Here is a 26,186-nt window from a genome sequence, read left to right on the forward strand (position 1 = left end):
TCTACAGTATCTCAACCTCTCAAAACAAAAACGAAGAGCCACTTCTATATACAGAAAGGAAACAACAAGGGAAGCGAGAGACGAGAACAAAGTCCAGGAAAAAGAATATCCAAGAAGAGATATACAAAAAGGAAGAAATATATGCGAGCGAAGAGAAAGTTCTGGTGCAATGCGGATTTAGGTTGGAGGCCGTGCTAGAATTCTCGGTGGAGAGGGGGCCAAGGCCGAGTAAACATGGCCTCTAGATTCATGACCGAGGATACGACCGATTATCGAAAAGTGTCTAGTAGAAGTAAGCATCGATGTGACCGTTGTTAGACCAGCCCTGGCAGCCGCCGCTGGGGTCGGCGCCGCCGAAGTAGGCGTTATTGTTGGGCTGCTCAGTGCAGCCGATGAGGTTGTAGGTTCCCGACTGCCAGCAGCTGTTACCCTGCTTGCAAACATAGGAGCAGTGGTCCATGTCGGCCTGGCAGCCGGTGCTGACGTGAGCGACGAAGTTGTTGCCGCCCATGTTGGGCTCGCGCGAGATGTTCACAGTGGCGCTGCCGCCCGTCGTGAACTCGCCCCACGTGTTCTCGACGATGCCGGTCCACGCCAGCCGCGTCTGGCGCCCGTAGATGGCCGACCACGCGCCCGACACGCCGTTGTCGAGCGACACGGTCACGCTGCTGCCCCGCGGCAGCGACCACGTCAGCCGCGGCCGGTTGACCGCCACGAACGCCGACGCGTCGTCGACCCGCTCCCACATGACCAGCACCACGTCCGTGTTGGGCGACGAAAAGGTCATGGTGTTGGGCCCGCCGTTGCCGATGCGGATGTTGGACCCCCCCGACGGGTTCGAGCCTGGCCCCGTGAAGCCGATGCTTGACAGGTAGTTGCAGTCGTCCCGCGAGAGCCCCCACGGCGGGTTGTCGCAGCCGAAGCCGGCCGCCGTGAAGGTGGTTCCGGTGACGTTGTGGAAAGTTCTGAGGAGAGACCAGCGTGTAAGTGTTTTTGTCTGTGTTACTTCAGGGGGGAGTACTCACGGGAGAGCAGCCGCGAGAGAAGCAGCGCCGAGGACGACAGCAAAGATCTTAGACAGCATCTCATATATATACCAAAAAAAAAGACTCTCGAAGGCGGACAAACACAGACTGATTAAAGGGAATGATTCTGGGGCGTATAGCTGTAAACAAGCCGGTGATGGAAAGGAGTGTAGAACTAGTAGACAAGACAAGACAGAAGATGAAGTGGCTGCTGTGTGTGATGGGGGACTTTGAATCCAGAGTCGTCGGATGGCATCGTGGTCTTTATAGAAAGGTAACCCACAACCTTCAAGCAAAACAGACATACGTGTCTTGACGATGCTCCTGGCCTGCCATGGCGATTACATCGCAGGAGCCCCTGGCAGCCGATGAGCCTTGCGGGAAACGGATGCCTGCCATTTTAGTCGTCCTGGACTCTGTCCACTGCACATGTGGTGTGGTAGCGATGCGGGCAGGGTAGGACAGGGTAGGGCAGAGCATGCGTCCCAAAGCCGTGATAATCTAGGCTCGATCAAGGAGCAGGGTGCGGGTGTGCCTGAGCAGTTAGCTCAGGAAGCAACGAAGCACCCATAATCATTACGCTCCAGCCAGGTAGGTAGGTGTTCACCGTTCACCTGGTAGCGGGATGCTAAACGCGTATTGGCAAGTCGCCTGGTGCTCCGCGCGTATAAGAGTTCCCCGGATCCCGCCCTGCTGGTAACATTGAACTCCCAAAAGGGGGTGGTGATGGGCCAAATGCTTAAAAATCCTGCCCGCCGCGCCGCAGGAACCATCGAGGAAGCATGAGCACTGTAGATAACAGCGAGGAAAATGCAGGGATGTTGGAGCTTGGCAGGGCTCGAACCGGGCTTCTCATTCTGAAGGGATCGGAGACTTGTTGCTTATATCGCAACCGCCTTCCATCTTCTGGCTGGCCCATCTCTCGAGAATCGGATTAGATCCCGGGTAGGCTCCGAGCGCAACTCGAACGTTCGTTTTCCAACACGCAGGATGTGGCAATTGGGGTTCAAAAAGGGGTGGACAAAACCAGAGAAACGCGCCGTTTTGTTATCCGATCAGCAATCGAGAAGATGCACCCGCTGAGTACATTACTCTGTAATGACAAAAGGGAGCTGGCACGTGTTCGTAGAACAGGTAGAAAAGACATATTCAGTATGTTTCGAAACTCCCACGGGTTGGGGATTGGGGAACTGAGTGGCGGTGCCAGGAACCGGGGTCCCGGGTTTGTCCTGCGGCACAGCCTGTGACAGAAACGGGAACCCTTCCCCGGTCCGTGGACGGCGAGTTTCCCGATATGGAGCGGCAAGCCCCCCTGTCCTCTCAACAGTCTCACGCATTTCCGCTCCTTCAAACGCACGCCAATGCCCCCCCTGCACCTGTCAGGCAGGCTCACTCACACTTGCTTCTTCTGGAATCAAGCGCAGCCGCATGAGATCCGCATTGTATCTCCGCGACTTGATAACGACAGGCAAATAAAGCCCCGTTTTGGAAGCTGTGTTCTCGAGACTAGCCTGCCTAAGAGTTGCCGAGGGCGCTTTCCGGCAACGCGAAATCCTGGAGGAGTCCTTTTTGCTTTGGCACGAGCGCCGTCAACCTCACGGTCTCGCTGCATCAAGCTGCGGCCAGCAACGTACCCATCCCGTCGAAAATCTGCTTGAACAGGACACGATGCTCGACTGACGACACGATAGAGAAGATGGGATCTCAGATACAAGCCCCAGTGGCAATGAAAAGCCATTAGTCCCTGAGTACAACATTTTCGACATCACGACTTCCAACATTTGTAATATCTACTTATCTGTCTACCAACACCATATCATGGTGCTTCGCCACCCCAGTTGCGGGATCCCACTTCCCCCGCATGGCCTAGACTCTAGACACGGGAACAAAGACAGCCAGTGTCGAAAGCGGTTGGCTCGATATCGGGTAGGACCCTGAGACAGGGGTAATTCTGAGCCTCTCGATCCGGGTGTGGAGGGGCAACAAGGTGCCAAGCCATGAGACGTCACCGTTGTTGCTGAAACGTCGGCTTGGGATCGACAGATCTAACGTCTGCACCATGCGACTCCTCAGATCACCACTCATCTCCTTCTTCGACTGTCTACGACACCCCATCGTTCCTTGCCTCACTCTAATGGCACGCGCCCAGGCATCCCCATCAGAGGCTGCCAACGAGCCCGTCAAGCTCGCCGACATTGGCGCGTGGAAGACGGCGTTGTTGTCGGGGAGGCCGGCCCTCTCACACCTGAACGCCGACACGACGTGGCTGGTCTAGCCGCTACATTCGCCGACGGGTCCGGAAGCAGCTCCTGGAGGCCGCTCGCACTTCAACATCATGATCGACCCATGGCTCGGTGGCCCACAGTCCGATGTGGCCTCCTGGTTCTCGACACAATGGTACGTTGAACCGCCATTTGTACGAACGATCAAAGAGCTGAGCGATGTGATCGCCCAGCTAGAGGGAGATCACGAAATTATGCGACCGCCATCACCTGCGGCGGTACGCGAGAGGGATGCACTTATTGATGCAGTGGTTGTCTCCCACGAGTTCACGGATCACTGTCGCCGCAAAACACTTGAAGAGCTGCCGAATAGCACGCCCGTGTTCGCCACCGACAAGGCCGCCAGGCTTATTAGCACGTGGAAGCACTTCAGCAGGGTTCTCTGGAACAGAGCCAGACTGGGCCGAGGTTCTCCGTGACAAGACGGGCTCGTTGCCGCCATAGCTCGGCATCGGGAGGGTTGTTTCCCAAGGCAACGCCCTGTACTACCACTCGGCCGTGGCCATTGTGTTTGAGCTGCCATCCGCCTCTCACGGGGAGAGTAGGGACGTTGAGGCCATCATATAACCCCCCCCCCCCCCCCCCCCCAACGGCATCAAGGCCACAGACCTGGCCGACTTCAGGGGATGCCTGGGGAATGGGATTGAGACTCTCGCGCTCCTTCACGGGCTCAACGACGTGCGGATCTGGATGACGTCACAGCTGAACCTGGGCGCGCTCAACGGCATCGAGGCCGCACGTGCCTGCGGAGCCAAATACTGGGTTGCGACGCACGACGAGGCGAAAAGAGGGGCCGGGTTCATCTCGTGGCTACTGCATCGGAGGTCGTACACGCTGCACGATGCGTGCAAAGACCAGTGCAGTGCTAGCACGCTTGGAAGAGCCCGCCAGTGCTGACTTTGCCTTTGTCTCGCTGGGGTCTGGCGATGCGCTTGTGTTGCTGGCGGGTTAGATATCTTATGCCCAATTTGCATCTACATGTCACTCTTCAAGCAGTATCGGTTGCAGGTTGCGCTGCGTCAAGCTCACGCTTCCAACATGATAACTAAGACCCATGGATGCGCAGAAGGCCGTTTGACGGTTCAAAGCTGTTGATGCTTGACAGCCAATCGTCGTCCACGCTGTGCTGTCTGCAAGGAAGTATGAGGAGAAAACATCCCGCTCAATGTTTGCTTTGTAGCTGTGTCTGCAACAACCCGGGAAAGCATAAAATTTAGGTTGTCACGGGTGGTTGTCAAAGATTAGATGGTGCAAGCAATGGAAGAAGATAGGGAGGTCGTAGTCAGTTGGAGAGGCCATTTTTCCAGCTACGGATTTAGAGTGAGCCCCAAAGAAGCGGATGCGGAAGTGATTCTCGAGTGTTCGTAGTGTCACTACTCTGTAGAGCCAAAGTTTAAACGCACAGACCAGGGAGCTGCCTGCCCCACACCCCCGGCCTGGGCCTATCAGCAGGCGGGACCGATTTTTTCTGCGGGGAGGGGGGGGTCGAAATTTTGGCATCGTCGCCCGGGAGCAATTCGGTCAAACTGCTCTCCTACCCTGTGCTTGAAGTGCCCGCTTCACAGCCAGTCGGCGAGCAACTTCGGCCTTGGAAAACCCGTCACGCTGCCCGCTGCCCGACCGCCGTCAGCTCGCTGTCAACGCCCTGCAGCTCACTTCACGGATTGTACGTATGGATGGATGTGTTTCTTAGCTGCCCCGCCCTTTGTGCTGCGTCCAAGATTATTACTACTACCTTACTGCCTTACGTTTGACTTGCTTTTCTAATACGGCAGCGAACAGAGAGCACGGCGGCGCGTTGCACAGGTTCCGATTCTGGATGTCGCCCAGTCTTTCGGGCCTCTCGTTGTTCGACTTACTTTGACTTGACCGACTTGTCGTCACTCTCTTCCGTCTGCCTACTTTGCTTCTTTCTTCTCCGCCTCCTACTTCTTCTACTGCTGGCAGCGCCTTGGACATCGACTCACTTGTTCGCTTGCCTGGCTAGGTGCACTCTGGCAAAACATCATGGCGCCTATCAACGGGGCTGCAGCAAAGTCGGCTAAGACTAGCACTCGACGAGCCACCTCTAAGACTGTCGTCCCCGTGCTGCCTCTTACCTACCCCCAGCGCCCACCATCCAAGCAGCACGTTCCTGCACCGCCAGCTCTGCCCCCTCCGACCCACAGCGAGCCAACCCAACATCCCGCCGACGTCAAGGTTGAAGGCCGAAAGTCAGACCAAGAACAAGAGCACCACGCCCGCCACGAGCTGCCAGCTACGAGCCCCGTCGAACTCGGCCCAAGCCCTGCCGAAAATATCAATACCTATACGCCATCTGCGGCTCCCGTTCAAGTGGCCATCGCAGCTGAGCTCCCTGCCCCGGGTGCTACCACTGATGTGAAGCCTTCAGGTATGCATGGGTTTTTCCTCTCGAGCGTTGTGGCGTTTGGTGCAGCCTTAGTTTGTCGACATCCCGCTCCCCTCCCTGCGTCTTGTTCTCTTGACCCTTCTCTTTGCTGCACTCTCGTGTGCGGATCAGTCGTGCTCACAGAAGACCAAAGATACTCCGACCTCCTTCTCGCCTTCGATCGACCAAGACATTAATTCCCCCCGACACCCCCGACTCTTCGGCCCCTCAGACGTTGGATCTACCTGTTCTAGTGCGACTGGGCGCGCCGCCGATACCCTTAACACAACTACACAACATCCGATTATGCATCCTCCTGGGTTCCACCATGCTCATCCGAGCAACGGGAGCTTAGTATTTGGGCGGTTCGACTCGAATGCATCGTCGCCTGTCCCCCGCCCCGGAGCCGGCTTCCCTCCTCCTGGCATCATGCCATATCCACAGACTGCGATGCCTGTTGCGGCAGTGGATGGGTATGGCCGCCCAGTGATGGTGTCTCCGACTCTCGATGGCTACCCTGCAGCCATCATGAGTCACCATGGCCCGCCGACCCCTCATAGCTTCCACGGCTCGCAATCGTCGATACAGGCCGAAGACCACGGCTTCGGACATTATCCCCCGATTAATGGACATAATGGATACCACGTTGAGCCTGTTGCGCAGACCGGAATCAACCACCTGAGCTTGAACCCGCACATGAATGGCGCAATGCACTCCAATGCGGTCTCTGCGCCGTTTCAGAGCGTCCAGGAGCAGGGCGAGACGTTGGATTTTCTCCGTCGAGGCATCAGCGATAACACCTTTAACGACTGCGTCATCGAGGCCGCTTTCCGTGATAGCCCCTATTTCGGGGACCATCCTGATTACCGGGCTCTTTTGCCCAGAGTCAGAACTCACGGACACCGATTCGTGTTTTCCCGCAGCCCTGCGCTTGCCAGAGTAATGAAGTCCCAGCGGACTGCCCCAGGTGGCTGCATATTCCTCGACGTCCAGGACGAGTTCATGCGTCCCGATGTCTTCTTGTATGCCATCCGCAGTCTTTACGGCTGGTCTCTGGCCGATATCATGCTTCCCACCGACCTCCAACTACGTAATGTCAAGGACGACTTCAAACTCGCCGTGAGCTACGCCGCTACGGCGCAGTTCTTGGAGCTGCCGAGACTGTATACGATTGCTTTGCAACGTGCAAGCAACCTTCTGCACTGGGAGACTCTTGATCTGGCTGTCGACTTTGCCTTGCCAAATGTCACGGTACCTCGCCTCTCCCGATCTGACGATTTCAACGTCTCGGGGCTCGTCGATCGGCTTCTCGTCTTCATCGTTGATAGCTTCCCAAATGACTTCGTTCTGGATATCAGCGCAGCCGACAACGGCTTTACCCGCCTACCGGCCGCTGGCCCCTATCACCACAGCGCAGATGCGCCAACGATTGCCCATGGTACGTCCGGAGCAGCCTACAGCCGCCATCCGCCCAACATTGATTCGCGCATGCATCGGAACCAGCTCCTGTCTTCCAATCCGCGCCTGTCGCAAATCAAGTTCGGAGACATTTCACCGCCCAACCGGAATGGATATGTGCCCCATGATGCTCCTGTTGGTCTCGAGGCGGTCAAAGGAAATATGATGCCGTCCCCGAACGATACTATTCTTTCACGGATCTTGCTCAACCTCCCCTTCAACCTCCTGACGCGAGTTCTGGAGCATCCTCAGTTGGCCAAGCCCTCTGGCGAGCTCAGCATCCCTGCCCGGTACGCTATTATGTCTAGCATCGTTGCGGAGCGAGAGTCTCGTCGGCTCCGGACCTTGGACAGGGGTGCTCCAGAGCTTCGTATGTTTCAGGACACCCTTGCTAAGGCTGCCGATCCGCTGGCCGTCAAACACATGGGCGACTTTCTGGTGAACAACATGGGATACAAGGAAGAAGTGTTTCTAGGAGACCCCCCGTGCCTTGTGCACCGATGGGTGCCGACTAGCAGCGTTGGCGGCAGTATCACTGCTTGATGGGACCTTGAGAAATCACGGGACGATGCCTTGATGTCCAAGACGCGCCGGGATTTTACGACTTGATGACCTCGAGAATCAGGCTTCACGGAAACGGTTTTCGGGCGGACATTTGCATTTGCACCCTCCTTTTCATGGCATACACCATATCCTAATGCTCCCTTGTTTGATACATTTCACCATATGACGGAATTTCCCTCTGCATTGCGACTGGAGTTGTACGAGTTAAACAAAAAGATCTGCCTGGCTTGCCGGGTAGGCTAGAAGGTATTCGGGTCTGTTACGGTTTGGGACGGGGTCTACTTTGGGTTTTCGGATTGCCATAGTGAACGTTTTTTCGTTGCACAATCTACATCTCGGGTCATTCCGCCATGAAATCATCTGCTTTGGGTGGATTTACGGATCTCGGGGAGTCGATGAGCCTGGAGCTCGAGAAATTACCAGCACTGGCTGAGATCCCGACTCCGACTTATTTGGTTCTTTGGCTTCGTGGTCGTCTCGCCACTTTCGGTCGACATTGGCATCACACCATATGGTGCTACGTCTCCACTGACAACGGGCGGCATGGATACGAACGGGACGAGGTCCAGTCTCGGCAACAGGTATAAAGGAAGTGGTTTCAGATCGGCTTCTATTTGGCTCTTTCCGAGATTTGCTGGACGGTGGGGTGGATCCGGGGAAGTCGCACACTTGCTTGCTCTTGGCGCTGGTGTTACGTTTTGGAAGGCGCCATCTGCGAATGGGCGTGGGGGACAAGGAAAAACAAAAGATATTTTTGACATTGGCTCAAGATCCTGAAGCGAAGCTCTTCTTGCCAAAGATGGATAGATGCGCGGGGATGGCCGACAGGGCGAAATCAGCGTCAGGTTTATCAGGAGGCGAAGTCTTATATCTTTATCTTAGCGAAGTAATTGCTAGGAGGACTTGGAGTCGAGGCCTAGCCGGCATCGGCGCTGCCAACTGGTCTTATGATAGCGATTGGTATCATTTTGTCTATTCTAGGTATAATTTATTTTCTCAGCAGGCGCATGCTCCTTGGACTTGTAATAGATCTTAGATCTCAATCTGTGTGTTTCGTAGTGATGTTGTGCATTGAATGACAGCATTCCCCAATTAAACAGCACTCTGGTGCAGTGGAGACCTGGGGAAATGCTCCCTGCGCGCCTGGGATTGCATGCAACTCGCTGCTGACAGAGCCGAGGCTACTCGAGTCCCGTGCTTTGGTGCCTCTATGCACCCCTGTTCTAGCATGTGCGATGGATGGATTGACAGCTCGAACAATCGGGGTCACCAAATGCATCCCTTTCTCCCCGCTCTAGCATCCCGCCTGAGCCCTCTAATGTCGATGTCACGGCCGAGGCCTACCGGATTTTGTCTCGCCCGATAGGCTCTGGAGCAGTCCACAGCTGAGGTATCTTGCTATTTGGCGACCCCTTGGGTATCGACGACACGTCGGTCTCGATTAGATAACAGGCTCGGTTTCCGACCTCGTCTTACATCCTTCGACAGCCACCTGTTCCATTCCAATACGGCCTCGCATTCCAGCATTCACACCGTGTCATAATTACCTTATTCGGGAGCGCCAATATCCCGACGGTTTGACGGCGGCCCTCTAGAGGGGATCATCGGCCAACTCTGACGCCTGTCCGAAATGGCGTCCCGAGCTAGGCCCTCGAGCTCGCGGAGCCCAGCGCCAGCCTCCCCGTCGGTTACGGCCAAGTCGACGTCCGACCCCGTCCTCCGCAACGCCCTACGATATACCATTTCGGCGCGCGAGTATGCACTACTACACAAATATGTCATTTCGCGATCGCGCATGCTCAAGCGGCGAGCCCCGACCGTTGACACGGTGCAGAAGATGATGGACGGCGCGCCGCAATCCCGCACACGCGCGCAGTCGTCCAGCAGGCCCGATAAGGGCAAGGGGAAAGGGAAGGAGGCCGAGCGCGCCGATGACAGCGCGGCTGCCGCCCGAGGCCCTCCTGCGCGAGGCACTGACGACTATAACGCCCGCGCCATCCGGCACTCCATCCGCGTCTTTGTCGCGACGGGCGCGTTGATGAAGCTGTGGGGTATCGTGTCGGCAAGGTTGATGGGGGCCAAGAAAGAGTAAGTGCAGACTGCCATCTGCTCCTTTCGTCCTCTCTAGATCGAAGGCGCTGCTAACAGAGTGATGTGACCCAGTCCGGCGTCGGCGAACAAGAAGAAGCAGCCGCTGCACAAGTCTCCGACTCTCCGGCTCTCGCTGTCCCTCAGCACCATCCTACTGATGTATCGACTCCTCTTCCGCTTCTTCACGCGCCTGCGCGCCCACCTGCTGGATCCGACAGCAGCCCCGTTCCGGAAGCGTAACCCCAAGACAGCAAGCACGCTGACGTCGCCGTACGCCCCTGCAGTGGGCGCATCGCTGGCGGGCCTGGCCCTCGGCGTGTACCCAAGCCAACAGCTCCGCGTGTCCATCGCGGTATACACGCTGTTCCGGGCGCTCGAGTTTGGATGGAACTGCGCCGAAGACAACGGCATGGTCTGGGGATGGGAGAAGGGCCTCAACGGAAAACCTGACCGCAAACGAGCGAGGCCGTGGTGGTGGGGCAGCTGGATGTTGCAGCCCTTTGCGTTTGGGCAGCTGCTTCATGCCTCGGTCTTTGACCGCGAGTTGGTACCCAAGGTCAGTTTCCGTTCGACATTAGCAGCCTGTCGCTCGGCTTCGTGCTGACCTTGTGCAATGAACAGACGTACACCGATTTCATCTTCAAGCACTCGACATCATACCTGAGCACTAAGCCGCTAGACTTCCCGTCGAGCCTGAGATGGCCAGGCACATACGAGATTGTGGAGAGTCTTAGCGAGATGGCCCGGCTGAACTGGCCGTATGTTTCTGCTCCCTGAGTACCATTGGGTGTTTTGCTAACATGGTCCTACTAGGGCGTTCATCTCACCTACACTCTTCCCCAACAAGGACGACACCCTGCCGGCGAGCCTGGCAGCGATCGCGCCGCTTACCTCGGGAGCCCACCCGCTCATCAGCTCGCTTTCGTGCGCCACGATTCACCCGGCAGACCCGTCGTGCACGCGAAACTTTCTGACGTTCTGGCTGCAGTCGTTCCCGCCCATAACTCGCGTGCTGCTGCTGGCCTACTCGGCCATGCTGCTGCCGCGGTTTAAGGCGCTCTACCACTTCCCCGTGTCGACGCTGCACCGGCTGCTGTCGAGCGCGCTGCGCATGTCGGCGTTTATCACGGGCTCGCTGGCCACGGCGTGGTCCTCCATCTGCTTCTTCCAGACGTGGTTCCCGCGCGCCTTTCTGCCCACGCAGCGCTTCTTCCTCGGCGGCTTCCTCGCGGGCTTCTGGGCGCTCGTCGAGCACCGCGGCGGCAACCGCGGCGTGTTCCTGTATAGCGCCCGCGTTAGCGTCGACTCGCTGTGGAAGGTCGGCGTCAAGCGCCGCTGGTGGCGCGCCATGAAGGGCGGCGACGTCTGGGTCTTCGTGCTCGCCCTCATGCTGACCGGCGTCGTCTACGAGCGTGACGCCAGGGCCGTCAAGGAAGGCAGCTGGCGCAAGGGCATCAGCTGGGTCCGCGGCGAGGGCTGGAAGGACTGGGGCGTCGATCCCGAGGACGTAGATAACGGGGGTGATGATGACGATGATGCGCGCGTCAAGGACGAGTGAAGGGGGCAATCACTTAATTAACTGGTGGGCAGAGCGACGCGGCAGACGATTGCTGTGAGTTTTTTGTTTTGCGAACGAAAGCCGCGATGAGATTAAGTACTTTACTACCGGAATGGTGAAAATGACACATGAGATTACCTGTCCTCCCATTTTCGTGCTTGGCTTGCCATGGTGGATCAAAGTCTGGAGTGCTCGTGACTTTGGTGTTTGCGGGTTTCCTCGATTATACGATTGTGGAGATGCTTTCTCTGGGGAATACAGCCCCAAGGGAAGTGTATTAAATGGGGCGATTCGTTTCTTAATGCTGCGGAGTCTTGCAGCAGAATTACCTTGTTTTGTATCAGGGGCATTGAAGTATCGGATAATGTGGATCTTACTGTGTGTGAGTGAGTAGTGAAAGACATGGGAGTGAATGTTCTAGAAGAGTTTTTGCCTAAAGAAGGAAGTGTCTGTTCTTGCTCCTTGCCTTTCTCTCTCTCTCCCCTTTGGCATTGTTATTTACTTGAACCTATGTTCTTGGGTGACCTTAAGAGTCATGCTAGTTATTGTGGAGAGACTAGAACTAGAGGGTTGGCTGAGTTTTGTTGACAGCGCCGCCTGGGTCTGGATGGGATGGAATGAGATGAGACGAGACAGGGCAGGCAAGCGGATGGCCACATTGCACTGAGCACATTGCACATTGCACTGGCGGTTACGGAAACATATGAGGAGGCTGGGCCGCGTTATGGTGCACACACACATTGTACTCGGTCATGTTTTTACCGTGCCATGCTATGGTGACTGACCCCGCACGGGGTAAAGAGATGCAGATAAGAGGCAGGCTTTCCAAGATCTAGTCCATCACACACTCTACCTGGTCAGTCAAGAATAGACAGAGTCCCGTTAAGCCTCAAGTCCCTGCTGCTGGCGCCGACCCAGAGGCGGTACTCACCGCGGCGCAGGCGCCACTGCTGGGCCACCACGTCCCACACGCTGAGGTCCCGCCGCGTGAGCCCGAACACGGCCTGCCGCGTCTCGCCCGGTGCGAGGGGCCCGACGCGAACGAAGCCGCGCAGCTGCCGCGCCGGCGTGTCGCCTTCCTCCCCTTCATGGTCGGACCCCGGCACGCCGACGTACAGCTGCGCGACCTCGCTGCCGGCCCTCTCGGCGCCCGTGTTAGTCACGGCGCACGCGACGACGGCGACCGTAGCCCAGAGGTCCGGATGCCCGCCCTGGACGACTGGAACGCCCGCGTCGGGAAACTCGACGGGGGGCAAACTGTCTGCCAGCGCGGCGGACAAGCCGGCGTAGCCAAAGGTGGTATACGAGAGGCCGAAGCCAAACTCGAAGCGCGGGGCGACACGGTCGCGGTCGAAGGCGCGGTAGTCGATGAACAGGCCCTCGGCGAAGGCGTCCTCGGGGAAGTAGTCGGCCGACACGGTCGAGTTGAGAAGGTCACCGTAGTCAGCCTCGTTGCGCGCCACCGTGTACGGCAGCCGGCCGCTCGGGCTGACGTCGCCGTAGAGTACAGACGTGAGGCTGTGGCCGCTCTCCTGGCCAGGCAGCCCGCCGAACACCACGGCTGTCACGTTGGGGTGGCCGATCCAGGCGTCGACGGTGCGGATTCCTGTTGTGTTGACATGGCAGTCACAAGTCAGCTTGGTCTCATTCGCTAGTTAGTGTAGGGAGTGGCGGACTGGAGGGCTCACCAGCAGAGTGCACGACGACGATGGTGTTTTGGCACTTGGCCGCAACGTTCGCGACGAGGCGGTCGCTGAACGCGTCTGCGAGGCTGGTACGGTCGAACATCTCTGAGGCATACGCGTTGATAAAGACCAGACAGGCGTCCGCGTTCAAATACTCGGCGTGGGGGTCGACCGAGTAAAAGTCCCAGCGCAAGACGCCACGGTCGCTGACAACACGCTCCTGGAGGGCTTGGAACGGGGACACTACGTATGGTGGCGAGCTGCCGCCGGACCCGCCGCCCGTCACGAGCGTCCCGTTCAGCGTGCCCCAGCCAAAGTTGACGTCGTACCCGCCGCCGTAGCGGTCGGGGTTCTGCCACGGACCGGCCTTGAGCGGCGCGTCGTAGCCGTACACGCACAGGAACCGCGGCTTGATGAGTGGTAGTGTGTTGTTGACGTTCTTGACGAGCACCGTGCCGGCCGCACCGATCTCCTTGATCAACAACGTGTGGCCTGCCTGGACGTCGACGGGCGCATGCTTGTGCGTGCTCGGGTAGATGGCCGGGGGCGGGAAGTCAGTCTGCTGGTGCAGGAAGTACCAGGCCGCGAGGACCCGCGTGGCCATGTCGCTGATGCGGTCTTGGCTGACGGACCCGTTGCGGACGGCCTGCGCGAGACTGGCGCCCCAGAAGCCCGCGTTGGGCATCACCAGGTCCAGGCCCGCGTTGACCGACGCCACGCCCGACATCTGCCCGTCCCAGTCGCTCACCACAAACCCCTCGAAGCCGAGCTCCGTCTTCAGGATGCCGTTCAGCAGCTTCGAGTTCTGGCATGCGTACGAGTGGTTGGCCCGCTGGTAGCTGCACATGATGGCTGCGGCGCCCTCGCGCAGGGCCTCCATGAAGGGGAAGACGTAGAGCTCGTGCAGGGCACGGTCGTCGACGTTTGCGCTGATGGCGTCGCCCATGGAGGACCATCGCCGGCGGAACTCTTGCTCGTTCAGCAGCCAGTGCTTGGGCGTGGCGATGACGCCGGCGTCCTGGATGCCGCGGGTGATGGCGCCGAGGCCGGCGCCGGCGAGGTAGGGGTCGTTGCTGAGACCCTCCCAGTTGCGACCGCCCCTGGCCATGCGGCCGAGCGGGCCGGCCACGGGGCCGAGGGCCACGTTGATGCCCTTGCCGCGGTACTCGTCGCCCAGCGCGCGGCCGTAGCGGTGCATGAGGTGGCGGTCAAAGGTGGCGGCCACGTGGATGCCGGCGGGGAAGGCCGATACGAACTCTTGTCCGCGGATGCCGCTGGGGCCGTCGGCGAAGCAGAGCGCCGGCACGCCGAGCCGGGGGACTTGGCCCGTGTTTCCCACGCACGCTCCGGGCCAGCCGTGCGTGATATTCACCTTCTCGTCGACCGTCATCTGCGACACAATCGCCCGTGCATGTCCGTATGCTACCGCCCACCTGCTGCTGGTGGAGCCATTGGCAATAGCTACGTAGCACGTTAGGGTTGCTAATATCTTGCAAAAAGAATAATGAAGAAATAAAAGGAATAGAAAAAGAATACTCTGCGACAAAGTCAAGAGTCACAACTCACGCGAAGGGTACACTGCAGGGCTGCGGCCGTAGTAGGGGACCTCAGACGGGTGGCCGTCTTGGTACTGCGTTGCGGGCTGGACGTTGAAGGACGCGGCAGCAGCAGCGGCGGCGCAAAGAAATGAAACGGCGGCCTTGGCGGAAAAAGCCAGCGGCTCGGCCAGGAACCAGGGCGCGGTGTCGGGCGCCCGGCACGGAGGAAGCAGATTATAGACGTCTCTCAGGTATTCCATGGCTTTATTGTCCTTGTTCTTACTAGTAGAGCCGCCGTTGAAACAAAACGTTGTCCCTGCTGCAGAATTGCACGCTGTTTGTTGATTGATTACCCACCACCCACCTAGCCTCAGTCCCTGATCGACTTACCATCAGCCAACCCGGCGGTTTGGGTGTGTGACCAAGAGCCCCGTAAGGTAATTTCTTACCGCTTCGTCCCGCAACAAGGCCATCCTTTCGGCTTTGTTGAGGCTGCTGCCACCCACTGAAATCATCCCATTACAGGCGGGGGTTGCGGGTTGGCGACCCGACGAATCCCCAAGGCTCGTTCTATGGGCCCATTGTGGGGTGCAAACCAACCATCCCCGGAGCCCCATACCCATCCGTGGATGTATCCGGACGAACTGGATCTATTTTTGTGTTTCTCACGACTCGCGATATCCCCAGACGCCTGGATTTAGAATCTGGCATTTGTTTCGAGTTCCTCGCAAGGCCATCGAGCGGGAAGAGGGCCGAACCTTAACTAGGTGTCCAACTCCGCTGTCTGACTCGCAGGCCGGCAGCGGGAGAAAAAGCCAGGGGAGCCCAGCACCGCGGGGCAGGCACAACATTAGCTACACAGTAGAGACTAGGCAGTCGAGTCCAGGCAGAAGAACACATGGATGCAAACCTAGGTGTCCATGGTAATAATAATATCACCAGGCAGCTTGATCCATGGCATGTTTTGGATTCTCGTAACACCACTTCCACCCCCATCTATGGCCTGTGCACATCGGGTCGTGTTTGGCTAAGTAGGCACGGAGATGGAAAACACCATCGGTCCCGGAGGCGGAGACTGACCGCCTCGCTGTGCACGAATGCCATTTGCACCTTTTGAGCACCGGAGACGGGGACCACGGGCGGGAGGCGCTCGCTGGCCCGAGCATGTCTCAGCGAGGTTTGCGTCGCTCTCAAGGTGTGAGAAGTTGGTGACCACCACCCCGTGCACACCACTTCGAAAAGACAGCCTGGACAGCGTAAGGTAAGCAGAGGAAAGAGAATAACCTTAATGAACGCCCACTGAAAATGAAGCATGCGGGCCAACGCAGGACGCAGGCACGGCATCCATTGTTCACTGCTCGTCGCAGGCCCAGGAGGCAAAGCAACCGCGCCTCACCTCACCTCACCTCACCTCACCTCGCCTCACCACTTAAAGTGATACAGAGGCGTCACAAGGTGAGTTGCGGCGCAGAGACGCGCAGCGCGATTGCGTCCTTCCACACCCAAAGTTTAGAGGGACGGGGGAGACCATTACCCCGCAGACACGCTTTCTCTCGTCTCCGTGCCTCTCTCTTGTGTGTGCACCTTGTTGGGATGACGCGCATTTTTCGCGCGCGAACCGTTCCTCGGAATACGATGCGACCATGAAGGAAATTACAGACTGACACCGGACGGCGGCCACAGCTGTTGTGACTTCAAGGTTGTGTCCTAGTGTTGTGTTGTGATGACTGATGACCAACACAACCTGGAAGAGGTGTAGCTAAGCTAATAACCCGCGGTTTAATGGTCTGTATTCGTACTTGGTATGTATGCACGACAACTCCCCCGCCCAGCTGCGGACTGCCATGTAAAAGCAGCCCCAATCCAGCCTGTACGACCGCCGGTCGCTTTGTCTTGAGCCCTTGACTATTTGCAGATCTGCAGCTATCGAGAAGTAGATCGTGTCACGAGGTCGTCGGTCGCCGGCCGTCTGCCGTGGTACAGTACTGGTGGGACTGGGTGTCACTGGGCTGCGGGTGGGGGGTCAATGATTGCAGCTCTCCACGGGCCATCCCAACCCAGTCACGAAATCCGGGTCCAGACTCGAAAACGACTACCGAACCCCATAGTCGATCGACACTGGAAGGATGGCGGCGAGGTGGCAGCGGCGATCGTATTGTTCGCTCCATGTCCAGAATTCATTCAGTGTCAGGGACATATTCCGAGCTTCCGGTTTCTCGCGCTCCGCACGTGTCATTCATGCCAGTGACAGGTGGCGGCTTCAGGTTAAATAGGACGACGGTGCGCAGCTGCACCAGTGGCCAGTGGGCTCCGCTCCGCTCCGCTAGCCAGCCCAGAATTCGAGGTCCGGTATCCGTACCCCCCTACGACACGGTAATTTGATCCAAGCATCACAGAACGAGCCTAGTTTCAGCCCTGCTAATGCACCGCACTGCACACACATGTACGAGTACGTTACAGTATTCCGGACGTTGGGGAGGACCAAAGTCCGTATTCACATCGTCGCAGAGGTACCCGAATCCCCGATTCGTAAAACCTGTGTCCGGTGCGACTCGAGCCCATGGTCCAATGACGGCGGGAGCTGCAAAGAAAGGCGATGCGCTAAGCTTCCGGTCATATTTCGGCCGGGTTGGCGCTCCGGTCTGACAGTTCGGCCCAGGGGTTGGCGTCGATGACGTGCAAAAAGGGCGGAAGCCGCCCGAGTCTGTCAGAAAATAGTTCCGCTGTTACCCGCGTTGTCCGGGCAGGCAGAAGCCGTTTGACACTGACTACCAGACGAAACAAATAGGGGGCTGCCGAGTCAGGATAGAACTCGACCGTAGCTGCTCGTCTTGCGAGAAGATCAAGATTCCGAGCTGCTCATCCCTTAAACACGCCTCTTCAGGATAGCGAAAAACTATTCGTTCCTGTGTGAGACAATGTATTTCTTTTCTTGGCTACAGGGGACATGTCCGTATTAGCTCATGCGCATCCAAACTAGGCCGCTGGTAGCACAAGAATGGCCGGGGAGTGGTTCGGAGGCGGCACTGGCCACAGCGCTCGGTTTCAGCATCGAAGCCCACATGCATCGCCAAACAATGCGTCCCTTTGTTCTTTTTGGCTTCGACGGAGGGAAAGGCGCGGACAGCCCGAGAGTCAGAGAGCTTCCAGGGGAGGGGGTGCAGTTCTCTTTTTTGCCCAGGGGTTACGCCTTGTTCTCGTGGGTCCCCGCACACCCCCGATGCTCTTTCAGGTAAAGCGTCAGGAACAGCCGTGTTATTGGGTCGCGGAAGACTGACCGATCCGTCATGGTGGGACGGATGTCGGCGCCAAGGGGGCCTTAAAGGGGGTGGAGATAGCAGAACCCCTGGGCGGGTAGTATCCCAGTGCAGACTGTGCAGTGATTACACAATCGCAATGCACCACAGTCCACCAGGCCAGAGGTCCTCCGCTGAACCACACACATGAGTTCCCCAAAGGATCGCTACCGTGTCGCTGTATCGCTTTCCTGAGCTTCAGGTCTTGGTGGGGGTCAGCAGGGATTCGAATTTCAGATCTTGGAATCCTGCCCAGGCTCTGGGAGAATTTCGCTTCCCACCACAAATCATGTTTTAACCTCGTGGGTGCGGCGGCCCACAGAGTTTAATCCCAAAGGAACGCCACCAAGGGTTTGGAGACCCATTCGTTTGCTGGACTGTGGCTTCCACCTGGGATTGGACGCAATGTGCCCCCTGCTTCGCCAAACAAGCTGTGCCAAATGGCGGGGAATGCTTGCTTCCCGTCCTGTTTGCCGCTGCAGTAAGATTTAGGTGCAGCATTCGAGAGCCAACCCGAGATATTTTGTTCGAAATGGGCTTCGAATGGCCGGCCAAGGAAACGACTGAAAGAAGCGTGCGTCCTCCTAGGCTCGAGAAGTCTATCCGCAGAGGTGAATCCGTAAACAAAGGCCGTCGGCTTCACTGGAGCCGGCGATCCAATGTTGGGGGGGTTGCGGGTCCCAGCGCCGCCCTCATCATGATTGCATTTCATACATTTTTAGGTGCCACGACGGGAGGGCCACTCAAGCACTGCACCGTCTTCCTGCAGTTCAGGATCCAACGGCGCAAACGGTTCCATGTGCTCCAGTACATAACATACAGTGTGTTAGTGCTGGTATGCGCCTGGGCCGTTGTGAGCGGCACGGCTCAAGATCCCTCGTCCGGCAGCCATGAGTGGCGCCAAGGCGATGGATTATATGCGCTGCACCGTGAGGTGTGACGGGCAGGTCTCCAAACGCGTCGGAGGAGGCAATCTGACGAGTCTGGATCTTGTCCAACAGTCTCGTCGATTCGCATAACTGAGCACACATTGGTGTTTGACTAGACGGTATCTTGCCTCCGGGACCTCGGACAGTGATAGGTAGTTGGGGCAAAGCGCGGCGGATGAAATTCTCCGTTTGCTGCATCTCTCTCCAGGTGGTGTGGAAAGGCGGCCTGCTTTTGGACAGCTGTGTGGCAGTAGAAAGACGGGATGAAGGGCGGCAGCTCCCGGGGATCGCGGATGCATTGTTTGAGCAGAGGAGCATCGCATCTCAATACCACCCGTTTACTTCGGAGCACCTGAAAAGGTTGTTGAATGGGGGGCAAGAGGAAAGAAACAGTTAGAAAAGGGAGAGGAAAGGCCGTGCTGAGACCCAGTCTGTCATGGGTGGGTGGGTGAGGTGCAGGACTGCTGCGTCGCGAGACATCCTGTTCAGTTTTCTCAGTAATTTGGCGCCATCCGTCGTGCAATGGATGCTGTCCTGCATTTTCATGCGCGACGGGAGGGGCCAACCGCCGCCCGCTGCACCGAGGCGTGAAAACGGCGGGGTGAACTCAAAAGATGCGATGGATGGATGGCTGTTTGGCAGCTGGTACATTCTCCGTACAGTGCTGCAGCGTATCCCGCACATAACCTACCTGGGCCCAAGCTCCCATACCTGCCGAGCAATCCCAATCGCAGATCGTGGGCCGCTGTCGGGAGTGTCAATGATCTGGCCATGTTTCCCGGTAGCGACACCATCCAGGAGAACAGCGTTCGAAAATCGTCTCGTCTCACGGATAAGTTTTATGGCACACGAAGCCTGGATAAGAGGGAAAAAATCGAGAGGTCAAGGCGGCGGAGAAATAGCGTCCGCGATGGAGCGGTGCCTGGATGGGGGTGCATTGGCCAGTCGCTGTCGTCCAAAATTTCTTTCTTTTTCCCCCCTGGCGGCCATTTCTCTGCATCCACGCCTCTTCCCCACCTTGAGCCTGCAGTTGACAGCCAATGACATCAGGCTCGGCACCTCATTTCCCCTAGTTCCTCCCCCCCTAGCTTCCCAAGTACCCAAGGCGCACGGTGGATTTCCCGCTCGCAAACGGTGCTTAGAGAGTCGAGAAACTAACCCCATGTCAAACGCCCGTGGCCCCTTTCCATTAATGGCCCGGCGATAGGCCAATGGTGGGCCCCAATTCCGGGCTGTCTCTCGTTGTAGTCACACGCCCCCCTTCCACGGTCTGGCTCTTTTACAGTACCGGGGACATATCTCCACTCTTTTTTCTACGAATGAGTTGCGAGCGCGAGTGTGCTCAGTGCTTGGGCCGGCTTGCTGGGGTTGCGTTTTCTGGGCTTCGTCGCTTGTCGCTCCTTCCTCCGTCCCCAGATCCAAAATCTCGCTCGCCCGACCTTCGCCTGGGGCCGATCCTCTCTCACCATCTCAAACCTAACCCGGCACTGGAGTTCGAGGTGGTGCTCTACAAGGTCGACTCTGCTATCCTTTCGCGGCCGCACATCGTGCCGACTGAATTCGTTTCATCCTCTCCTTTTCAGGCCCCTTGGTCCTGCCCAACCATTTACTTGACTTGAACTAGATACGACGTCAAAGAGAAACCGACGCGAGATCGTCGCCGCCTCGTTAGCACAGCCTGCGTAGACTACTTCCCTTTTCTAAATCCCAACAACACAGTCATTACACCTCCAAAACTACAACCCCAGACGCCCTTACGCGTCTTCCCAGAAACCGAGAACTGCCGCCACCCGTTTTCTGCGGGGGAACCGTCGTCGGAACTGTGCAGAATCACGGTCCTGCTGCTGATGGCCAATGTACATTACACTGCCGGCCGACCTGATATCTCTTCGCCCGTCTTTTGACATTCTAGCATTACCCCCCAGCGACTCTGTGTGTCGCCCCAGGGGGTGCTCGGTGGACATCGCTGCACGCGTCACTTGACACTACAGGTGGATATCCATCCTTGAGACGCTGTTAACAAGCAGCATTTCGACTTATGGTAGGTGAACGCCCCGGATATTAATCTTTCATTTGTTCCGCAAGCCCCAGTCCTCTCCCCGCCGGGTTTCTGGTGTCCCCAAAGGCAGTCAACCGAGTCTAGTTCACTGTAGCGGTATTAACAATTTCTTCCCGTGAACAGACACTGCGCTAGTCTCTTCACCTTCTTCTGTCAACTCTTTCGCGTTCGTTTCACACTGAGCTCAGGACGAACTTTCGTTCACTCCCAAGTTCAACAGCTCTCGCTTGCATTGAATGCGACTTTTTTCTCTCTAGTTTTACATTCAGTGTCCCACCATTAAACGCTTTTTACCAAAGAATACCGTCCTCTTTTACTTCAAACACCGATACACCGCCAAAATGAATCGCTTCAGAACCAGGAGGAAGGCGAAGGACGATTCGTCGACAAGTCGCACCAGTGAGGATTCGGAGCAATCGTCAATGCCCTCGTTCAAGGGATTTCGGCGAGGAAAGAAGCCCCAGCAGGAGGAGCCCAAGAAGGAGATCGACCTCGCCACAGCTCTGCCCTCAAATGACGACTTCCGCACCAGTCTTTTGATGTCTAATCTCTCGGCACGCTTTTCCATGCTGAGGCAGCAAGATGACCCAAGCACAAAGATCGGAAAGGCCAGCGATGACAGCGTGCTATACCCCAAACGTCAGTCGCGAATGGCCGACTTCGGATTCAGTGGTGGTGTTGGCGGATTATCGGATATCGCTGAGGTCGAGTCGATCAAAGCTTCTCCGTTCCTTCGTTCGGATTCTTTTGTGTCGTCAGACACAGACTCGACAAAGGGCGTCAGCGTCATGAATCGTGCGAAGCCGATAGAGGGTAATAACTTGTTTGGCGGAAGGCAGAAGATCTATAAGATTCCAGCTGGCTCTACAATGAACACAACTGCTGGTGTAATGGGTGGTCGGGCACTGTACGACGATGATGTTGCAATGTCAGCCTTCCAGCGCTGGAGACAAGCAGAGAGGGAGAGGAGAGGCTCATTGGATGAAGAAGACGGTGTTCAAGCAGATGAGACCGACAGGACTCGATCCGATTCTCCACCCGCTGGGTATAACCGGAAACGCGAAACGTCTTCCACCACATCTTCAGCTTCTGTCATAGCTCGCAACTCAACGGCTGCCACATCAATCACTTCGCAGCCCACTGCAGCTAATAAGGAGTGGCAGTCAGTGTCGCCTGCTCCAAACTCATCCACCTCTGCCCCTACCATCGAGAGGCATGTTACCCGAACGAGACGGCTTTATGAGCAGGGTCTTTCCCAAGAGATGCACGAGCAGCAGTCGTCTGCATTGTCAAGGATTGACACTCTTTCCCGTCAGCGTCTTGGATCCCGCACGCCTGACCTCGGAACTGGCTCGCCCTCCCCAACAATCATTACGTCCAACGACCGATTCTTCAACGAAAGGAGACCTGTATTGACCAAGGCAAGTGCCCCGAACTTGAGGTCTATCAGTCCTCCATCAAGTGCGTCCCCGTCTGGAACAGTCGATTTGGGTCTCCAGTTGCCCAGCCAGCCGGATCTCAAGACCAACTTCGGCGCTTCTCCACCGTTGAGCCCGCCAATCAGCGAAACCGAGGACCAAGTCCTACCCATTCAGCCAAATGATATGGGCAAGGCGACAGCAATGGGTGTTTTCCAAAAACCGGCTCAGCCCTATGACGAGTCCAAATATGCCCAGCGCCAGATCCAGCTTCAGCAAGGTCGGGAAACCCCAACCCAGAGGTTCAGGGCCGAGTCCAATGCCTCATTTGCTACGGGGGGGCGGTCAAGATCTTCGTCATCTGCTCAAAGGCAACATTTTGAGGCCAAATCAGAGTCGATCAAGACTCAGCCAGCAGTTGAGGAAGAGGCCACCCCCGTAGCATCACCCCCGGTTGATGCGGAATTTTCGCTGCCAATCCAATCAACGGCTATTCTACCATCTGCCACTCGGCTTCACCTTGAGCGGCCATCCGACAGAGATCATCCTGCTTTCCGGGAATCGGCTTTGCCAACTCCGCTCACGGTTAGTGCTAGGGCAAGCGCCGCGCCTTCACCCATTTTAGAACAACCCATCATCTCAGTCAGCAGCTCAGAACAGACGTCGCCAGACGATTCTCCCACACTTGGCCCAACTACTACAGGTCTCAGCGGGATGGTTCGTCAACATCTTCGCTCCGAGAGTAATGCGTCTTCTGTTTATGGTCCGGTACCTCCAACGTCAAGCCTGGACTCTCGCTTCCCTGCTGATCCATACGAACTGGCCCCTATCGAAGTTTCGGACAACAAATCGAACCCCTGGATGTCGTCAACTCCAGGTTGGACTGAGTCTTTCTATTCAGACACTCCCGACACAAGTTTGGAGAAACTCAAGGCTCTGAATCAACCAAGGCATGAGTTTTCGTCGGAGCCAAAGGGGTCCAATCACTCCAGCGATGACATGGAGGATGCGACTGACGAGTTCGCAAACCAACTTGCGGATGCTCGTCGCCGTGTCCGGGAGAAGCTGACCTCGTATGCTGAATCTGACAGCAGCCGGGCAGCATCTCCCCAGCCCCAACCTCGCACGGAGCCAACAAGGGATCTCGCCGTACCAGGTCATTCAAACCAGCTCAGTGTTGGTGTCAAACCCAAATCCAGTCGAGGCTCGCTGATCGACCGCTCGAGAAATATTGTGGGCGGCCAAAGCAAGGCTAAGAAGATGTTGGGCATTGGGGCAGCAACTATGAGCTCACAACCGAGCCCAGCTAAGCAGTCTTTCGACGACAATGATGCGAGGCCCCTAGAGCCGACGGCGGAGATTCCGAAAAAGGACTCCGTCCAGGAGACTCGCGCAGCCCCTGAAGCTGAGGCCGAGGTCAAGCCGAAATCTACCCAGGACGACGAGGACGAAGACAGCAATGCTCATCCAGGCCTCCGGGCGTTTCGACAGGCAAGGCGAGAGCTGCAGAGGCGGAGGGAGCTAGAAACTCTAGCACGGCATCAAGCCTCAAATACAACCCAGTCTCGCGATCCGTCAATTGACCAACCGTCAGCCGCCCAGTCTCCACCCAAAGCAGATCGAGTACCGAGGCAAAGGACACCAAGCAGAGAACGGAAACCCCCACCAACCATGTATCGGCAGCGCGGCCCCAGTGAGGAATATAGCTATGGCAGCAACACCAACTCGCCGGCACCCGCCCCATCGTCCAGTGAGCGTGAGAGGAGTGGCTCGGATACCAGCGGAGGCCGGTCTGCATCGCAACAGCGGCCACCGAGGGTGAGAAATAACACGGGTCCGCACGAGAACCATCCAGGTCATATCAACACTCGTCCACCAATGCTGCGAACGCCAGGACTTCCTGGAACCGATATTAGGCACTCCCCCATCATGCCACCTCAGGGATACCCAGGTCGTGGTGGGGCACCAGGTGCTATGTCACCTGCTCCTTCTCCCCAACTCTCTGGGTCCAAGTCAATGGCAAACTTAGCTGTTCACTCTGGACGTCCAGGCTTTGACCCGTATTCGGGCCAACCATCGCCCATCTCGCCCATCTCGCCCATGGGTCTACCCCCATCTCCCTTCACTATGAGACCTGACGGCTCACCGGTCGGCACTCCAACGTCTCTAGGACCAAGACCTCGACGCCCCTCGGCTTCCCAGTCGCCTGCATTAGGAGCCACCACTGGCAGCATCACAGGCCCGACGAAGCGGATTGTCGACAAGCGGGATATCTCAGAACCCACTTTCGTCATGTCAACGAGCCGCGTCCCTACTATGAACCTTCCACATGCGGCTACCAGCCCGGACGCGGGCACTGGGAGTCGCCAGTACGGCGCACCTAGATCACGATCACGATCCAACAGCGGCGGAGGGGCTGGTCCAGCACCGCCTTTGCCACCTATCAACCCTCTTCGGAAACGTGAGGGGTCGCGACCAGGGCCAGGATATGACGACACGTATATGGCAGCTCCGAAGTTGCCCTTTGCCAACCAAGCAAACGGCAGCCAGTCGAGCCTCGATTACAACACTGACGAGAACCGAAGTGGTTTCTCGATCAGCGACGAAGACGAGAGCAACAAAACTGACCATCGCTGGCGCCTACGCAAAGCCAACATGGAGGCCAATCTCAGTTCTCGGGCTCTCGGTGGAAACGCGCGCGACAACAGTGCCCAATTCGTCAGCAAGGGTCCGCCAGCCAGCAGGACTGTTGCGACATCGGGCATGAAAGTCAACAAGGGCATGGGTCCTGGCGGCATGTTCTGAGATAGATGAGTTGATCTCACAGTCCCACGACGAGCATTACAGCCGGCTCCGACATAATATGCAGTGTATTTTATTGTTTCTAATTCCCACTTCTTTCTTTCCCCACTTTAGCTCTTTTGGGGTAGCCCACTTTCTCGTTTTGCGGATTTGCTCTTCTAGTATTAAAGATGGCGAGCCGGTGAGACCTCAGCGGTCGTCGTCACGAGGCCATGAAATTGAGATACCTCTTATATGCACAGAGTTGGAGATGGTTTTGTGTCGAGCTTTATTTATCTTCCTTTTGGTATTTACTTAGCGTTGTTTTCTTCTCTCTGTTCCCTCTTCGCGGGGTGCCATGAGTGCCAGTGGTTAAGGGAAAGCATCGCGTTGGTAGCGCGTCTCGCTTTTCCATCTCCGTGTCGAGAGATTTATTTTTGTTCAAAATACCGCCGGCGCCTTCGGACCTGGGGTCTTTGACGATGTGTGTATTTTTTATCTTAAGCGGCTAGCAGACTTGACAGCGTGGGAACGGTAATCGGTACAAAAAGAAGTTGAGGAATGGGAGACGGTGAGATAGAGTGGTCCTTTTGTAGATCAGCTAGACCATTCAATTAAGAGAGTTGACCTCGTGGCGGGGCGCTTATGGCGAGAAGCTTGTGGCTAGAAGCTTGTGGCTAGACGCTTATGGCACGGTAGCGGTGATCGGCCCGCATAGCCGCTGATTCCCAGCCCGTGACCCTAGCGTCACCCACCGGACAGGGGAGGGACGCATGGGATTTATGGAGTGTATCGGCGTGGGCAACAACACATCGCAACCTCGGCTCAAGCACAGCATCTAGAAGCACTACACACGCATACTCATACTTGCAGTAAACTGAAGGGATCTTGGTAGTTAGCAGGAGGGCGCTTTGTCATCCGTTTGTAAGCGCTAGCCTTGATTCACCGACGGAGAAAGTTGTGAGGGGGCACGGCGGTCCATAAGCCACCAAAAGTGACCCTGGAAGCCGACGCTTGAAACAACCTTGTTGGCTCTTAATTTGACGTTTCTCACCATTCTCACCCAAACCCAAAACTTAAGAGTTCGTCTCCAACTTCTTCCTTCCTTCAACC

At 56.9% G+C, this 26,186-nt stretch overlaps 7 protein-coding genes across 7 annotated transcripts; 5 read left to right on the top strand and 2 right to left on the bottom strand.

Annotated features, from left to right (window-relative positions):
* Positions 1–283: 283 nt before the first annotated feature.
* Positions 284–1,084, bottom strand: B0T26DRAFT_742788 (uncharacterized protein; the record flags this gene model as incomplete). The annotated part of the gene is made up of 2 exons (XM_060444166.1): positions 284–965; positions 1,026–1,084. 2 exons carry the CDS (start codon positions 1,082–1,084, stop codon positions 284–286), a joined length of 741 nt encoding a protein of 246 aa, XP_060292555.1.
* A 2,075-nt stretch (positions 1,085–3,159) lies between these two features.
* Positions 3,160–4,204, top strand: B0T26DRAFT_754489 (uncharacterized protein; the record flags this gene model as incomplete). The annotated part of the gene is made up of 4 exons (XM_060445829.1): positions 3,160–3,294; positions 3,391–3,684; positions 3,752–3,848; positions 3,915–4,204. 4 exons carry the CDS (start codon positions 3,160–3,162, stop codon positions 4,202–4,204), a joined length of 816 nt encoding a protein of 271 aa, XP_060292556.1.
* A 1,110-nt stretch (positions 4,205–5,314) lies between these two features.
* On the top strand, positions 5,315–7,697 carry B0T26DRAFT_754490 (uncharacterized protein; the record flags this gene model as incomplete). The annotated part of the gene is made up of 2 exons (XM_060445830.1): positions 5,315–5,699; positions 5,851–7,697. 2 exons carry the CDS (start codon positions 5,315–5,317, stop codon positions 7,695–7,697), a joined length of 2,232 nt encoding a protein of 743 aa, XP_060292557.1.
* Positions 7,698–8,944: 1,247 nt separating this feature from the next.
* Positions 8,945–11,616, top strand: B0T26DRAFT_399770 (uncharacterized protein). Its single transcript, XM_060434806.1, has 4 exons — positions 8,945–9,806; positions 9,882–10,365; positions 10,431–10,567; positions 10,623–11,616. Exons 1-4 carry the CDS (start codon positions 9,349–9,351, stop codon positions 11,365–11,367), a joined length of 1,824 nt encoding a protein of 607 aa, XP_060292558.1. The 5' UTR covers positions 8,945–9,348; the 3' UTR covers positions 11,368–11,616.
* A 608-nt stretch (positions 11,617–12,224) lies between these two features.
* On the bottom strand, positions 12,225–14,850 carry B0T26DRAFT_652803 (glycosyl hydrolase family 3 N terminal domain-containing protein; the record flags this gene model as incomplete). The annotated part of the gene is made up of 3 exons (XM_060438398.1): positions 12,225–12,973; positions 13,056–14,513; positions 14,619–14,850. The coding sequence occupies 3 exons, from the start codon at positions 14,848–14,850 to the stop codon at positions 12,225–12,227; spliced, it is 2,439 nt and encodes an 812-aa protein (XP_060292559.1).
* Positions 14,851–18,142: 3,292 nt separating this feature from the next.
* B0T26DRAFT_399791 (uncharacterized protein) lies at positions 18,143–18,882 on the top strand. The gene has a single exon (XM_060434807.1). The coding sequence runs from the start codon at positions 18,419–18,421 to the stop codon at positions 18,824–18,826; it is 408 nt and encodes a 135-aa protein (XP_060292560.1). The 5' UTR covers positions 18,143–18,418; the 3' UTR covers positions 18,827–18,882.
* A 1,872-nt stretch (positions 18,883–20,754) lies between these two features.
* Positions 20,755–25,213, top strand: B0T26DRAFT_399852 (uncharacterized protein). The gene is made up of 2 exons (XM_060434808.1): positions 20,755–20,856; positions 20,998–25,213. The coding sequence occupies exon 2, from the start codon at positions 21,216–21,218 to the stop codon at positions 25,095–25,097; it is 3,882 nt and encodes a 1,293-aa protein (XP_060292561.1). The 5' UTR covers positions 20,755–20,856; positions 20,998–21,215; the 3' UTR covers positions 25,098–25,213.
* Positions 25,214–26,186: the final 973 nt, after the last annotated feature.

The sequence above is a fragment of the Lasiosphaeria miniovina genome, assembly GCF_030549165.1.
Source record: "Lasiosphaeria miniovina strain SMH2392-1A chromosome Unknown B0T26scaffold_6, whole genome shotgun sequence".
NCBI lineage: Eukaryota > Fungi > Ascomycota > Sordariomycetes > Sordariales > Lasiosphaeriaceae > Lasiosphaeria > Lasiosphaeria miniovina.

What these genes read in the sequence shown, in the direction of transcription:
- B0T26DRAFT_399852 (XM_060434808.1), top strand. Translation starts at nt 21,216, where the DNA reads ATGAATCGCTTCAGAACCAGGAGGAAGGCGAAGGACGATTCGTCGACA.
- B0T26DRAFT_399791 (XM_060434807.1), top strand. Translation starts at nt 18,419, where the DNA reads ATGGGCTTCGAATGGCCGGCCAAGGAAACGACTGAAAGAAGCGTGCGT.
- B0T26DRAFT_399770 (XM_060434806.1), top strand. Translation starts at nt 9,349, where the DNA reads ATGGCGTCCCGAGCTAGGCCCTCGAGCTCGCGGAGCCCAGCGCCAGCC. An exon ending in TTGATGGGGGCCAAGAAAGA is followed by an intron (nt 9,807 to 9,881) that starts GTAAGTGCAGAC and finishes GATGTGACCCAG; the next exon opens with TCCGGCGTCGGCGAACAAGA. An exon ending in ATGGCCCGGCTGAACTGGCC is followed by an intron (nt 10,568 to 10,622) that starts GTATGTTTCTGC and finishes TGGTCCTACTAG; the next exon opens with GGCGTTCATCTCACCTACAC.